Source organism: Tachypleus tridentatus, chromosome 13, assembly GCF_004210375.1.
Source record: "Tachypleus tridentatus isolate NWPU-2018 chromosome 13, ASM421037v1, whole genome shotgun sequence".
In the NCBI taxonomy this organism is placed as follows: domain Eukaryota; kingdom Metazoa; phylum Arthropoda; class Merostomata; order Xiphosura; family Limulidae; genus Tachypleus; species Tachypleus tridentatus.
In genome coordinates, this window is record NC_134837.1 from 213,442,364 (window position 1) to 213,458,815 (window position 16,452).

General features: G+C 31.7%; 1 protein-coding gene across 2 annotated transcripts; it reads left to right on the plus strand.

Annotated features, from left to right (window-relative positions):
- The first annotated feature begins 1,707 nt into the window (after positions 1-1,707).
- Positions 1,708-8,361, plus strand: LOC143237821 (protein C19orf12 homolog). 2 transcript variants are annotated; one of them, XM_076477454.1, is made up of 3 exons: positions 1,708-1,822; positions 5,002-5,412; positions 5,888-8,361. In XM_076477454.1, exons 2-3 carry the CDS (start codon positions 5,253-5,255, stop codon positions 6,148-6,150), a joined length of 423 nt encoding a protein of 140 aa, XP_076333569.1. In that variant the 5' UTR covers positions 1,708-1,822; positions 5,002-5,252; the 3' UTR covers positions 6,151-8,361. The 2 variants fall into 2 exon arrangements, with proteins under 2 accessions (XP_076333569.1, XP_076333568.1); XM_076477453.1 differs by lacking the exon at positions 1,708-1,822 and having other exon boundaries at positions 4,792-5,412.
- The last annotated feature ends 8,091 nt before the right edge of the window (positions 8,362-16,452 follow it).

Sequence of the window (16,452 nt, forward strand, 5' to 3'; positions counted from 1 at the left end):
TCATTAATTTTATTTCTTGTGAATTACTACAGTTATTAATAACGTGTAACTTCTAAAACTCTTTCATATAAAATATTTCAGGATAATAATAAATGATAATCTGATGTTAAAAATCACCATAGGCACGCAAGAGAATTTTTTGTAAGGTTATCATCAATTTTGAACCAACTTTCAAGGACGTTTGCCATCTCTGCACTTGGGTTTCTTGAAATATTGCTACCAAATCAATTTTCGAGAACATCGCCCTAAAAGTTTATAAACCGACGAACTTGTAGACAGTTTAATATTGTTGGTTTCCTTCAGCCAGTATACTATAAACCTCGGAAACTATAATTGAGGAAAACGCTTATTAAATGGTAAACTACATATATTTGACCAGGAACGTTCATAGATTTATAACATTATACACCGTTCAACTTCAGAAAATTATTCTTGACATTGGTATTTCTACAAGGACATTAGATATGTTTTTCAATGAAAACTGGGCTTACAAACAGCTTGAGGCCAGCCAACAATAGAGCAAGGTACCTTTACTTTAAAGAGAAATGCAACTGCGTATCGACATAGAATTAATTCGCTCTCCGTGAACCGTCGATAAAAGATTAAGTTCCGGAACAAGTAAAAGACTCAGCATTTTTTGTAAATTTCTAAAACTCTTGCATATAAACCATTATTTATTATAAAGGTTATTACAAACTGTATTGTTGTTGGTAAATTAAAATATATTTGTGTAAAAAAGGAAAATTGTGTGTATCAATCTTGTTGGCAGATATAAAATTACATATCAACATTGAATAAACTTCTATATCAAAACTAAAATTGGTGGTAATTTGAAATCGTAATACCTAACGAGACTCGTCCGAAAACATTGTATTACCTAACAACTGCGAATATTATAAAAACAGATCTTGTGTCGTAAGACTGTAAACTTACCGCTGACCATAAAAGGGGTTTGTTAGGCATCACAAATACATAGAGTTACCAATGCTTCTTCTGCTACATTAAATATTTTGAATTATTTAACAAAAATAATTCTATACAACCTTAATGAATTGATTTGTTTTTTCAATTATGCTTTCTACATGTTTCATTTATTTCTATGGTTCGGCATGGTCAGGTGGTTAAGGTACTCGACTCGTAATCTGAGGGTCTTTGTTTCGAATCTCTGTCACACAATACATGCTCGCCCTTTCAGCCATGGGGGCGTTATAATGTTACAGTCAATCCCACTATTCGTTGGTAAAATAATAGCTCAAGAGTTGGCAGTGGGTGGTGATGACTAGCTGCCTTCCCTCTAGTCTTAAACTGCTAAATTAGGGACGGCTAGCGCAGATAACCATCGTGTAGCTTTGCGCGAAATTCTTACAAATCATTTACTTGTAAGACTAACTTTCTTGTGACGTAATTGTATAAGTTTCCGGTTAAACATGCTAACTCATTGTTAACTAATGTATAGAGAATGAGGAACAGGGCTAAATGATTGAATTAATATACAATTTTTAAATGAAGAAATTTTTAGAACTCACGTTTTTTATTTGAAACATTGTATTTTAGAATATCATATATTTTTGTAAAATCAACAAAATAGATACATACTATTATTTATTCACTGCTTGTTTGTATTACAACAAAACCCTTTCATTAGAGGGGACGTTATTGAGCTTGGTCCTTCCCACTATTCGATAGTGAAAGAGTAGGCACTGGGTGACGTTGACTTGCTGCCTTTCCTTTGGTCCATCATTGCTAACTTAGAGAAGACTAGCTAAGATAGCGCTGGTGTTGCTTTGCACGAAATTCTGAACAAACCAAACTGACTTTCTTCGTAAGTAAATTTGTGCTTTAAATTTAAAACTTTGTTTTGTATCATTCCAGTATATTTTATCTCACTTTAAGCAAAATAGACATAGTTTTTATTCTAAATACTCAAAACACCAATTTGGAATTTAGAACGTCTTTTGTAAATACAAGTGTTGGAAAAGTTTTGTTTGACTAACCCAACTTATCATCCCACGTCAATTTTTTTTTTGTTTATTGCATTCATTTTTCTTGTGAACAGTTGATAAGAGGTTTTTGATAACACTGTTCACGTTCTTCAGATCAATGTTTTCGACCAGAGATAACTAAGTTTCGAAACTGAAACTTTGAAAGTGAAGGTGTGCAGCCAGGACGAAAAACGCCCAATAAGTATTTAGTACTTTCCGGTAAACCAGAGATTGTTGAGTTAAAAATTTCGAATTAAAATACATTTATATACATATATATGTCAGAATTAAAGACTTTGTAAAGATGCCTGTCGATACGGACGAGTTAATGAATATTTTGAAGATCCTGGCATTAGGAGAAAACACTAAAGTGACAGGTACGAATCAATGATAGATGGCATGATTGCGGGAACGTCCACAAAAGTGGAAGGTATGCTTATTTATGGATCCAGTCGGTCTTGCAATTGGTATATCGGGTCAGTTTTTTTTTCATTTTTATTTTTGTTGTTTGAAGTATTGAACTTTGTACACATGACTTAATTTTATAACACCTTAACAAAAAGATATGCTAAACTTTAAAAGAAATGCTGCAGGTTTTTTTTTTATTATTACTCCAAAAGGACAAAATAAACCTTTCAGTTAAAGGGACCGTTGAATTAATTATTATTTGACAAAACTTGTTAATATAAACGAAATATAACAAACAGAAACAATAATTTATCCTTTTAGATTACACGATAACAGAGTGTGAATTAGTTCACATATTTTGTGCCAATACAAACTAGCCAGAAAAGTCAAATATTTCAATGTGTAACTTTTTTTTTTATACATGTACATTTTAAATATAGGTAGAGAAAAATTAAAGTGGTTACACACCTGGCAAATATCATAAAAGTAATACTGAATGCCGATATAATATTTTTCTGTGCCAAGTTCTAAATATATAATACAGTATAATGGTATGATTTTGCAAAATTTACTTAAAAGGTTAATTATAAAAGAATTTCAAAAGCCACAGTGAAAAGTTTCATTTTATCTTTATCGCAAAGGTACACATTTGGCTGTATATGCTTTGCCCACTGCGGAATTGATTTACTAATGAATATTTATTTTAACATCCATGTTTGTTTCAGTTAAATATATATTTATAAATGCGCGTAATTTAAATACTTAAATGTGTATTGCGAAAGTCCCGCCTTTTCTCTAAATTTCAAGAAGATTCTCGAGTGTAAGAATCAACTATATGTTTTATGAAAACAGTAGCTACCTTCGAATGTTGTTAGTAACTGAACTTTCGAGAATCTCACCTTAAAAATTTATAAATCGACACGCCTGTAAATAGTTTACTATTATTGGTTTGCTACAGGGATTAGACCTTAAGTACCACGTCGGTACAGCGGTAAGTCTGCAGATTTACAATGGTAAAATCAGGAGTTCGATTTCTCTTGGTGGAGTCAGCAAATAGCCCAATGTGGTTTTGCTATAAGAAAACACAAACACACAAATATGTACTATTACCTTGTGTTCTTCTGTTACACGAATTATGTTGGAATATTTAACACAGATATTTTACATAAAGTTAGTGAATTAACTTATTTCTTCAATAACACTTTTTACATGTTTCATTTATTTGTAAGACTGATTTTCTTATAACGTAATTGTACACATTTCCGGTTAAACATGATAACTCATTGTTAACTAAGTAGACAGAATGAGTAACAAGGCTAAATGATTAAATTAATATATAATTTTTAATGCAGAAGAAAAAATTTACAACTCACATTTTTTCTTGTAAAACATTGTATTTTAGAAGATCATACATTTTTGTTAACTCAACAAAATGGGTACAAACAGTTATTTATTCATTGGTTATTTGCATTGCAACAAAGGCCTTTCAGCAGCGGGGACGTTAATAAACTTGGTCCATCCCATTGTTCCTCACTGAAAGAGAAGCCCAAGAGCTGGCGTTGTGTGGCGTTGACTAGTTGCCTTCCCTCTGGTCTATCATTGCTAACTGAAAGAAGGCTAGCTTAGGTAACCCTGAAGTATCTTTGCGTGTGTCTCGGCATGGTCAGGGGGTAAAGGCACTTGACTCGTAATCTCGGAATCGTAGTCGCGAGTTCGAATCCCTATTACACCAAACATGCTCACCCTTTCAGTTCGTAGAGACGCTATTATGCGTCCGCCAATCCAACTCTTAGCTGGTAAAAGAGTAGCCCAAGAGTTGGTGGTGGGTGGTGACGATTAGTTGCTTTCTCTCTTATCTTACACTACTGGCCCGGCATGGCCTAGCGCACTAAGGCGTGCGCTTCGTAATCTGAGGGTCGCGGGTTCGCGCCCGAATCGCGCCAAACATGCTCGCCCTCCTAGCCGTGGGGGCGTTATAATGTGACGGTCAATCCCACTATTCGTTGCTAAAAGAGTAGCCCAAGAGTTGGCGGTGGGTGGTGATGACTAGCTGCCTTCCCTCTAGTCTTACACTGCAAAATTAGGGACGGCTAGCACAGATAGCCCTCGAGTAGCTTTGTGCGAAATTCAAACAAACAAACAAACATAATCTGCTAGATTAGACACGGCTAGCGCAAATAACACTCGTGTAGCTTTGCAAGAAATTCAAAACAAACAAGGTTTGCGCGAAATTTCCAACAAACTGACAGCGGACTTTTTTCGTGAGTATATTTGTGTAGTTTAAATTGGAAAATTCGTGTTATACCATTCCAGTATGTTTTATCCCATTTTAAGCAAAATAAACCTAATTTTTGTATTCTAAATATTCAGCGCTAAATCTACGGATTTACAACGCTAAAATCAAGGTTTGGTTTCCCCTTGGTGGGCACAGCAGATAGCCCGATGTGGCTTTGCCATAAGAAAAACACATACACATGTAAGAAAGCATAAAGTTTGGTATTTACAATGATTTTTGTAAACATCGTTTTAAAAAGAACTTAAAGTAGTCCACCGTGTCCTTCCACGTTTGTCTGTTATTATTATTATTTTGTATTGTCCTTGTTTCTCTTAGCAACAGATGATAAAGAGATTTTTGACACCAGCACTCGGGTGGGAAATAAATTCTCAGGAGAAATGGATAAGACTGAAGAAAACCCGTGCGAAAGTGATACTTGAGCGTTAAACCAGGACGTCAGGAATAAAAACGCCCTATAAGTATATAATAACACTAAGCACTGCCCGGTAATCCAGAGGCTTTTAAGTTTGAAGATTTGAATTAAACTACATTTATTTTTAAATATCATAATTAAAGACTTTGTGGAAATGCCTGTTGATTTAGACGATTTGATGAACATTTTGATGATCCTTGTATCAGAGGAAAACCTTAAAGTCACAGTGACCGAATCACTGAAAGGTGGCATAATTACAGGAACATCCGCAGCGCTTGGAGGTTTACTCATGGGTCCGGTTGGTCTTGCAGTTGGTATGTAGGCTTAGTTTTTATTCTTATTTTTGTGATTTCAGGTATTGTATTTCGTACACATGACTTACACAAATTCTAGCATTGACATTTTTACATAAGTACATGGGACTACTAGTAGTAATACTATTACTAACAGTAATCCTTATAGTAATACTGCTGGTAGTACAAGTTCCACTTTAGTAGTCAATAACAAAATTCCTTATCTTCATATTGACAGAAGGAAGAAAACTTATGAAGTCAGCAATGTACTTTGCAAGTAATTAGAAATTTCTTACACAATTGGTTTCCAAGATATAGATTTTCTGCTGTATGTTTATGTGTGAATCTTAACTTAAAGCTCAGTTACATAAAGTACAAACAAGAATCACTGGCAATATTGGTTTCAAAACCCTTGTTTTAGTAAACTAAAATTTATTATATTTTACTTTTATTTCATATAATTAACTAATTCCCAAATATTAATATATGGTCTTAGGTGGTGCAGTTGGTGGTTGTGCAGCATCTTACATGGCTGCAGACAAGTTTAAACCTGTTGTTGAAGTATTACAAGAAATGTCTTATGATAAGAAGAAAAGACTGGTAGATGCTGTTACAGATGTAACATCCAATCTGAATATTACTGATGTGGCTAAATTGGCAGTTTTACTTTCTGGAAATACTGCAGTGAGAAGAATGGTTATTGATGCTGTAATATCATTTCTCAGAAATGAATTAAATTATAAAGTGTTTGATAATTAGCTTCAGAGTCTGAGTTTACAGTTTCTAAAGATGTATTTTAACAACACAATAAATTTACTGTGAGGAGTGAATAGAAACAGAGGTTTACATGAGAAAATTTAATTTGTATTTATACTGTTCGTTACTCTCACTGAATTCTATAACATTTTCTTTATGCTTTATTTGTGTAATATGTCTCATTAGACATGGAAGTACTTTTGGATTATACTCAGCATTACATTATAACACTGAATGTGAAGATATCATCCTATGCAATTGGATTTCAACTTGATATCTCCATATTCTATGAATAATGTTTCATTAATGGAATATAAAACACAACTATGAAATCTAACCATTATAACTGAAATGTGGAAGATAGACTTGACCAGCTTTCATAATGGAAATTGTTTTTTTTAACAGAGCCAAATATATTTTAATGTAGATATAAAATGATGAGATAAATACATATAATTCAACAAACACAAATTATTATTTAGTGAGAATAGGTTTATTATCGAGAGCCTGATAATGCATTATGGTTTGAATATCAGTTTAAATGGTGCTAAACAACTAAAAAAATAAAATCTCACATTTCTTGTAGTTTTTAGAGAGTAATTTAATCAAACATGAACCATTATATTGTTCTGGTAATGATTTTTCAAAAACATATTTGAAATAGTTTGAAATTCTTGGATTGATGTTGGAAAAACAAAGATGAAAGCTAAAATTTTGATGTTAGGAATTAAAGATTAATGGTGAAACTCTCTATATATGTTCACATTTACAATGACACTTAGAACTCTTACGGTTAGAGATCTTTTATGTCAAGTGACCAAAATGGTGCATTTCATTGTATTTTTATGTATGTGTATATATATATATTACAGAAAAGCTCAATTTAATGTTGTTAGTGCTATTTTTGTATAATGCAGATGTTTAAACTAATTTGTACTTTTCAACTATGTAGCCCTTCTAGTCAGGGTACTTTTAATTTTCCACAAAAATTGTGCAGTTTGAAAGTTAACTATTGAGTAAGAATTTAAAAAAAAAACTGTATATCTTTCATAAATACTTAATATTTACCCTTGAAGCATTAATCAGTACAACTGATTGTTAAAATTCAGTGGTGTTAGAAACAGTAAAGTTAAGGGAATATGAGAAGTATCGATAAGTATTTAAGTAATGAGGACTGGGTGTTAGTTTTTTCTTTAAGTTTAGTTTACTGGATGGAACAGTATTATTATGACTTTAGAAGTTGAGGATGTAAGTGACAGTATGCAATATTTCAATGCCATAAAAGTAGTGTGTTAGTGTTATGTTACACAGAATGTAGTCTCCACATCTTTTTGTCATTTGTGATCTATATATATAATCATGTGTTTTGCTCATTATAAAAATATTCAATAAACTATAATACTTTAGATATTTTTAATTAAAGAGCTTTGATAGAAAATGTTTCATTTCTTATGTGATAGGATGCCATGACTTGCAATCTCTCTGAGGCACAGAATTGAAACCTATCACAAAATGTACTTTTACTTTCAGTCATGGGAGAGTTATAAAGTTATAGTCAATTCCACTGTTCATTGATCAAGTGTATCATAAGAGTTGTTTTGAGTGGTGTTGACAATTAGGCTTCCCTTTAGTCTGTTTTTTTTTATCATAATAAGGAATAGCTAGTGCAGGTAGTTTTTGAGTAGCTTTGTGAAAAATTTAGTCAAGCAATAATAATAGGACAATGTGTTGTATATATGTTAAATTGAGTTTTATCAAATATTCATGGTATTAAAGTGTATGGTTACTATGACCAGTAAATATTTTCTGATCATAGTAATCTATTGTTAGTCATAGTTAAAATTCTGATGATCCTTTTGAATACTGAGAAGTGTGAGAAAAATTTGTGATATATTTTAACAATGTAACGTACCAGAGATTTGTGCTATTCATGATTTGATGAAACTTTTAAAACTTTCTTCATATAAGTTTATTTAGAGCAAATTAGTGATATAAAAATAAAAGTAACAGTACCAGATTGGTTTGATATTGAAAAATTACAAAAGATTATTATCGTTTTGAGAAGCCTATAACAAATGTGTTAAACAGTGTGTTTTAATTTATTGAATATTTTTAGATGAATATGTCTTTTCTTTTAAGTAAGTGAGTTAAATAGAAGTTTAAGAAATTTATTATGATGTTTTTGTGCAGTAAAACATGCTTTGGACAAGCAAATATATCTTTGTAACTTATTTTATTAGAAGTGATATTAAGAAAGTTTTTTACCTTGGTACTACTGAATTAAATCAACATCACACATGCATAACTTCAGTTAGAATAATCAAAGTACTTGCAACAAGTGATTTGAGGTACAGTTAACTTCTGCTGTTCTGGGATGATATTAGATACAATTGTAAAGAGTAAAGATGTAAGAATATAAGATATTACAAGATCTGGAACATTTAATTTATATCTGAGCTAGTTAACCGAATTATATGTGGACACATGTTTTTTTAATAGCTGAAATTTTCAAAATATAAAAATGTTTTTCAAGTATTAAAGCCTTTTATTATCAAGTATAACATATAAACACATCTATAGGACTGGATTATTTTTAAGCAATACATATATAAAGGATAAAATTGGTCACTATTTTGATGTGGCATTAAACTGGAAGTAGAAGCTCTAAACGAAGTAATAAATATATGTATATTTCATCATTTTCTTCACATTTAATGTGTTTTTATAACCTTTTTGAAGTAGATAACACTTGGGTGATAATTTATATTTGAGTCACTAACTTTTCAAGTGGAAATGGTCATTAAGAAATATTTATTGTGCCAGAAAGTATATATATATATTAACAATCCTTGAACAACCAATGAAAACATGTCCTTCTGTGTAGACAATAGGGTCATTCCATGTCAAATCATCCAGGGGGCTGCAGGTTACCCCCACAGAATGCCTTGAAAAATTCACATGTGCTCATCTACCCATATAATGAAAAATTGCCAAAGATTAGATCAATATCTCTAATAGTTTCTGATTTACAGCCCTGTAAAATTTAGTTAATTTTTGTTTAATTTTGGCAAATTCATTTTCAGGCAATTTTGGTTGCTCAAAGCTGCAAGAGTAATGGTGGTAGAAGGCTGAAATTTGCTACACATTGACTGAATTAATCTCACAGAATTCAAAAATGGTCTCAAACCAAGTTTATCTCCCTTAGGATTAGCATAGTGAGGCAGTAAAATCACCTAAAATCCCAAAATTGTAAAAAACATTGGTTTATGTAATAAGCCATTGCTCTAAGACTTAATATGATGCAAAGCTGAATTTTGTCTTCAAATTTTCTATAACATATCAGTTGATAAATCAGCAGTTGTTGTAATTAAAAGTCTATTAGATCTCCTGTAAAAAAATTTAGTTGCATGCAACTTTTTATGATTTATCTAAAAATAGCCCCACGTCAGGCCACAGTTTGATCATGTCACCAGTTATTCAGCCTTTTCAGATTTTTACCATATATTCTTACATCTCTGAATGTGATCTACAAAAAAAATCAGGATTGTGTTCAACCTACTTTTTAGGTTATAATTTTTTTAAAGTATCCTCTGACCATACATTTTTTATTTAAAAACAATTCAGTTCAGGTATACATATGCAAAAATGGCTCGTTTGGGTTGAGAAAATATTTTACATAGAAGAGCGAACAACGTTTCGACCTTCTTCGTCATGTGGGTTTTCTCGACATCACTAATTCAGTTCAGGTGTTACTGTGTGCAAATATATCCATACAATTTTGAAAAATACCTGTCAAAATATTATGAATCCCACTGAAATATTCTAACCAGCCTTTCACAATGTTAAATAATAAAGTTGTAAGAAACAGTAAAGAATTAATTCATTTCTAAACAAGTTTATTGGCATAACTAGTTAGATCACGTGGCAATGTAAATATATTGTGTATGCATTACAGTTATGCAGATATGGCTGAGTTTAAGATTCATAATATAATAAATACAAAGGTAAGTCAGACACAAAAAGAACAGTGCTACAACAGGGGATAACTGAGAAAGATTATAGTCGCACCAAACTGCAATAATCGTGACAATGAAATGTTTCAAAAACTGCTTTGGTGATAAATTAGTCTTAAGAACATCAAATAAAAGTTGCTTTGTTCAGACAACTTGAATAAACTTCTGAAATTCGAGTTTGATTATGTTGAGATCACTTTGACTTAGAACATAGTGGCGAGCACTACTGCCTTGCATGGTAGGTGCACTTATCAGGCAAAGAATATGTTGGAAAGGAATCCAGCTTTCATCTTTACATGACCTTGCAGGCCATGAGAACAGTTCGTTTCTTGATGTTTTCATAAATGACACCAACACATTGGAATGTTCATCTGATCTATCTTTTATGTTTCCCACATACCATTCATGATCATATATGCATGCCACATATTTCCCTGACTGATAATTGTCATTGCTATCATTAGACCTTATTTGAGCTGCTGCAGCATCACTTTCACTGCTACTACCAACAGTTACAACTGTGTACACATCATCATCTGATAGCCTTCTCATATACAATTTGTTGGTAGAATAAAGCTATGATGTGACCTAATACCTGTTAGTTTTACATTTTTCATAGTGCTCAAGTAGATCAAACTTTACACAGTTCTGCAGACTGATTCCTGATTGACAAGAAAGAACTGAATACCCTGCATGTGGTCCTTTGCCCAATGGTACATGTCAGAGACACTTAAAATTTGATAATTTATCATTTTTCACAACCTTGATTTTTTGAAGATCATGTTCAGAGATGTAAGAATATATGGTAAAGGCTGATTAGAATATTTCAATGGGATTCATAAATTATTTCACAATTGTATGGATATATTTGCACACAGTAACACACCTGAATTGAAGTTTTTTTTCAAGTAAACAACGTATGGTCAGAGGATACTTTAAAAAATTATAACTCAAAAAGTAGGTTGAACACCATCTTGATTTTTTTTGTAGATCATATTTAGAGATGAAAGAATATATGGTAAAAATCTGAAAAGGCTGAATAACTGGTGACATGGTCAAACTCTAGCCTGAAGTAGGGCTATTTTTAGCGAAATCATAAAAAGTTGGATGCAACTAAATTTTTTTACAGGAGATCTAATAGACTTTTAATTACAACAATTGCTGATTTATCAACTGATATAAGAAATTTGAAAACAAAATTTAGCTTTGTATCATATTAAGTCTTAGAGCTATGGCTAATTACATAAACCAATGTTTTTTTACAATTTTGGGTTTTCAGGTGATTTTACAGCCTCACTATGCAAATCCTAAGAGAGATAAACTTAGTTTGAGACCATTTTTGAATTCTGTGATATTAATTTAGTCGGTGTAGCAAATTTTAGCCTTCTACCACCATTACTTTTGTAGCTTTAAGCAGCCAAAGTTGCCCAAAAATGAATTTGCAAAAATAAATAAATTAACTAAATTTTCTAGGGCTGTAAATCAGAAACTTTTCGAAATATTGATGTAATCTTTGGCAATTTTTCATTATATGGGTAGATGAGCACATGTGCATTTTTTCCAGGCATTTTGAGGGGGTCATCTGGAAAATTTTCCAAAATCTGGATGATTTGACATAGAATGACCCAATAAGCAGATTTTAGAATGGTGTGTTTTGATAAACAATTATTAAGTCACTCATCTTAAAATAACTGAAAAAAGGCATTAATTGAGAACATCCCTATAGTATGCTTGATGAAAATTTATTCCATGTTTACTAATTAAGTTACTGTCTGAATGCACAAATTGGGGGGCGAGTGGTTAGTGTGCCTGTCTGTAAATTTTACATTTTATGGTTCATGTCCCATTACAATAGAAATGTTCTCCACACACACCTGGTTATATTATAAAATTGATAGTTACATAATTGTTTTTTTGAATAAGAGTATTACAAGTGTTGCTGATATGTGCTGTTAAATGTTAACTAGCTATGTTCCATCTGGCCCATCAGCTCAAATTTAGGTAACCCTTGCCGAACTTTGAACAAATTTGTGGGTGTGAAAGCAAAACAAAGATAAATGTAAGAAAATTCATATTGGTAGATTGTATGACTATACACTGAAACATACCTGACCCCTTGCTGTTGTTGAAAACTGAAAGTGAAATAATCTTAAAAAAATAAGAACTTTCCACCTTTTATGTTATCCAATATTTTATGGCAGTTTATGTACCAGTCAGTGAGTTCAAAAGAATGCTTGAATCTACAATGAAATATTCATTTTCAAAACATTTTATATGAACAATGCATTTCTCAATCTTGTATTGGTTCCTATTAAGAATTTATATTAACAATATTTCTCGAGTTATATTTTGTAAAATGATTTAAAATAACTTTGAGTTTTCTAAAATTGTTATAAGTTGTACCAATAGTAGAATATTTAGACAGTTATGCTGGTGTTGAGTGGTAGTTGAAATATGATATTAAACTGATCACTCACTCTGTACTAGTCATATTATAGGTTTAGTTATTCTCTAAGAGATTACTTTCATTTTTAAAGAAAATATTTTAAGAAATTTACTAAAATATATTGATAGACGATGTGTACTGACAGGAAGCAAAATATATTTTATAATTTGAATGGGGATAACCTTGACAATGTTATGAAAGAAAGGGATCTTGATGTAATATTTGATCAGTCTCTAAAGCTATCTAAGCATTGTGCTTTTCCTGCTTGTAGGGCAAATAGGTTTTTATATTGTATCTACAAAAATATTGAATACAAGTCTAAAGAGGTTATAATTTCATTGTACAGGTCACTTATTAGACCACATTTGGAATAGTGTGTTCAGTCTTAGGCTCCTTATGCTATTAACCTGTTGACCGCCAAGTATTTCAGCTGCTACAATACAACTCTGCCTCTTCATTTTATAACTTTTTTCGTGATGCCATTTTAGATCGCAAGTGAAACAATTTGTAAGTAGGTCAAATGTATGTATGATGCTGACATCTAGCGTTGAAGTTAGGTATTATAGAGAACGAATTAACTCGTCCATGGCACTGTGTTACCGATCGGCATGAACGAGTTATCTCGTCTATGGCACTGAACAGGTTAAAGACATTGGAATGTAGGAAAGGGTGTCTAAGATGGAAGGGGTCATTAAGCAAGGAAGGGATGAATTCTTTCAAATTGTTTTCTCTTGAAAAAAAACAACATTTGAGGTGTGTTTGTGATCTGATTGAGGTGTTAAAGATTGTAAAAGTAATTGCTAGTGTTGATGCATTGTGCTTTTTCTTGTAACAGTAAGAATAGAAAGAGCAGGGGAAACAAGTAAACATTTTGGCAGAATAGGAGTCATATTCAGCAAAGACAATTTTGTTTTTCTAACAGAGTGGTTAGACTTTTGAACTGATTACCTTCAGATGTTAATGGAGACATTAAATTTAATAAAGTTTAAAAGAAAGCTTGGTAAGTATATGAATGACAAGGGCTGGCTGTAATGATCTTTTATTTTATTTATTAATAGTTTTATCTTAGTTAGAAGATGGAACAGCCAAGATGGACTAATACATTCAGTGTTATCTGAAAACATTATATTTATTAAGTAAACATGATGAAATGTATTTTACATATGCATGTTTTAACATCTTAATCTGGTTGAAGCCACAACTAGTGTTGTTCATGCAGTGGCTCAGTTGGAACTTTGCTAATACAATATTCAAATTTAAAGATTGGTTCACTGCATGTGGACAAAGAACTGATATCCCATTGTAAAGCTTTGCACAACAAAAACAATAAGTGTTTGCCCTGTATCAACCAGTCTGCCAAATTCTGGTATGTGGTTGAAATATCGTTACACATTCATCTTTACTTTCATGAATTAAATTATAAAGTGTTTGATAATTAGCTTCAGATTCTGAGTTTACAGTTTCTAAAGATGTATTTTAACAACACAATAAACTTACTGTGAGGAGTGAATGGAAACAGAGGTTTACATGAGAAAATTTAATTTGTATTTATTCTGTTCATTACTCTCACTGAATTCTATAACATTTTCTTCATGCTTTATTTGTGTAAGATGTCTCATTAGACTTGGAAGTACTTTTGGATTATGCTCAGCATTACATTGTAACATTGAATGTGAAGCTATCATCCTATGCAATTGGATTTCTACTTGGCATCTCCATATTCTCAGAGATACCAACCATAACGATTTGAGCATAATCATTACCATTTTGGTGCATACATTACAACTATACGCTTATACAGACAAATATTACGACTTGTTCCAACTCCCAAATTATTATATATTATATAGGCCTTTGCAAAAAAGTGATAAATTGATTCCCAAGGGCTTGAAAAGGGTGAAAAGAAAATTTCTAGTGAGATACAAATAAATTTTGAAAGTAAATAAAAGACATAGTCCAAATGGCTACTTGCGATAATCATGTTTGTGCTTGAAATAATAAAAAAATATTGTATCTCCGACGTCCACCAATAGTTTGAGTGCGGTGCTTCTCCACACTGGGTATGTGGGGGAAGCCATAGTTACGTCATCAGTGTTTGTCAGCCAATCAGCGCTCGCGTAGATGGGTATTTCTCGTTTCCTAAGCGGCAAAGAAACAACAATGCGATCGTTAACAAGATGGAAAAAAGAGAGGCCTCGTTCACCAGATTGTCTTTTTTTTGACAAATCTAAAAGGACTAAAATTGTGAATCAAAAATTTAGGAAAGAGTATAGAGCAAAATATCCTGTGATTGCATCAAAAGTCAGTGACAGTCATGCGTTTTGTACAGTTTGTCACATCGATTTTTCTGTGGCACGTGGCGGGATAAACGATTGTTCCAGACAAACAAAATCGGCATCTCATCAATAAAAGGCTGAGGCGAAGACAAAAACGATGCAGATAACATTTATGAGTAAGAATTCAGAATATGAAACCATAAATGCAGAAGTGATGTTCACGCAATTTTTCATTGCTTATAATTTACCCCAAGCTGTAGCCGATCAAGAATTTTTTAAAAATTTATTTATTAAATACACAAAACACAGTCATAAATGAGCAATCCTTAGCAGTAATAAATAATAATAGTTATAATAATAATATAATAATAAACAGCTCAGTGACATTGATCAGGCCTAGTAGCCGCAAATGATAAAGGGCTGTGTCTACAATCATTAGACTCAGTCATTTGAAATAATTGGCATCTCTGTATTCTATGAATAATGTTTCATTTACTGGGATATAAAACACAACTATGAAATCTAACCATTATAACTGAAATGTGGAGATAGACTTGACCAGCTTTCATAATGGAAATTGTTTTTTTTTAACAGAGCTAAATATATTTTAATGTAAATATAAAATGATGAGATTAATACATATAATTCAACAAACACAAATTATTATTTAGTGAGAATAGGTTTATTATCGAGAACCTGATAATGCATTATTGTTTAAATATCAGTTTAAATGGGGCTAAACAACTAAAAAAATAAAATTCACATTTCTTGTAGTTTTTAGAGAGTAATTTAACCAAACAAGAACCAATATATTGTTCTGGTAATGATTGTTCAAAAACATATTTGAAATAGTTTGAAATTCTTGGATTGATGCTGGAAAACAAAGATGAAAGCTAGAATTTTGATGTTAGGAATTAGAGATTGATGGTGAAACTCACTATATGTTCACATTTACAGCGACACTGAGAACTCTTAAGGTTAGAGATCTTTTATGTCTAGTGATCAAAATGGTGCATTTCATTGTATTTTTATGTATGTGTGTATATATATATATATATATTACAGAAAAGCTCAATTTAATGTTGTTAGTGTTAGTTTTGTATAATGCAGATATTTAAACTTATATATACTTTGTATATGTAGCCTTTCTAGTCAGAGTACTTCTAATTTTCCACAAAAATTGTGCAGTTTGAAAGTTGACTATTTAGTAAGACTTTAAAAAAAACATTGCATATCTTTCATAAATACTTAATATTTACCCTTGAAGCATTAATCAGTACAACTGATTGTTAAAATTCAGTGGTGTTAGAAACACTAAAGTTAAAGGAATATAAGAAGTATCAATAAGTATTTAAGTAATGAGGACTGGGTGTTAGTTTTTTCTTTAAGTTTACTTTACTGGATGGAACAGTATTATTATGACATTAGAAGTTGAGGATATAAGTGACAGTATGCAATATTTCAATGCCATAAAAGTAGTGTGTTAGTGTTATGTTACACAGAATGTAGTCTCCACATCTTTTTGTCATTTGTGATCTATATATATAATCATGTGTTTTGCTCATTATAA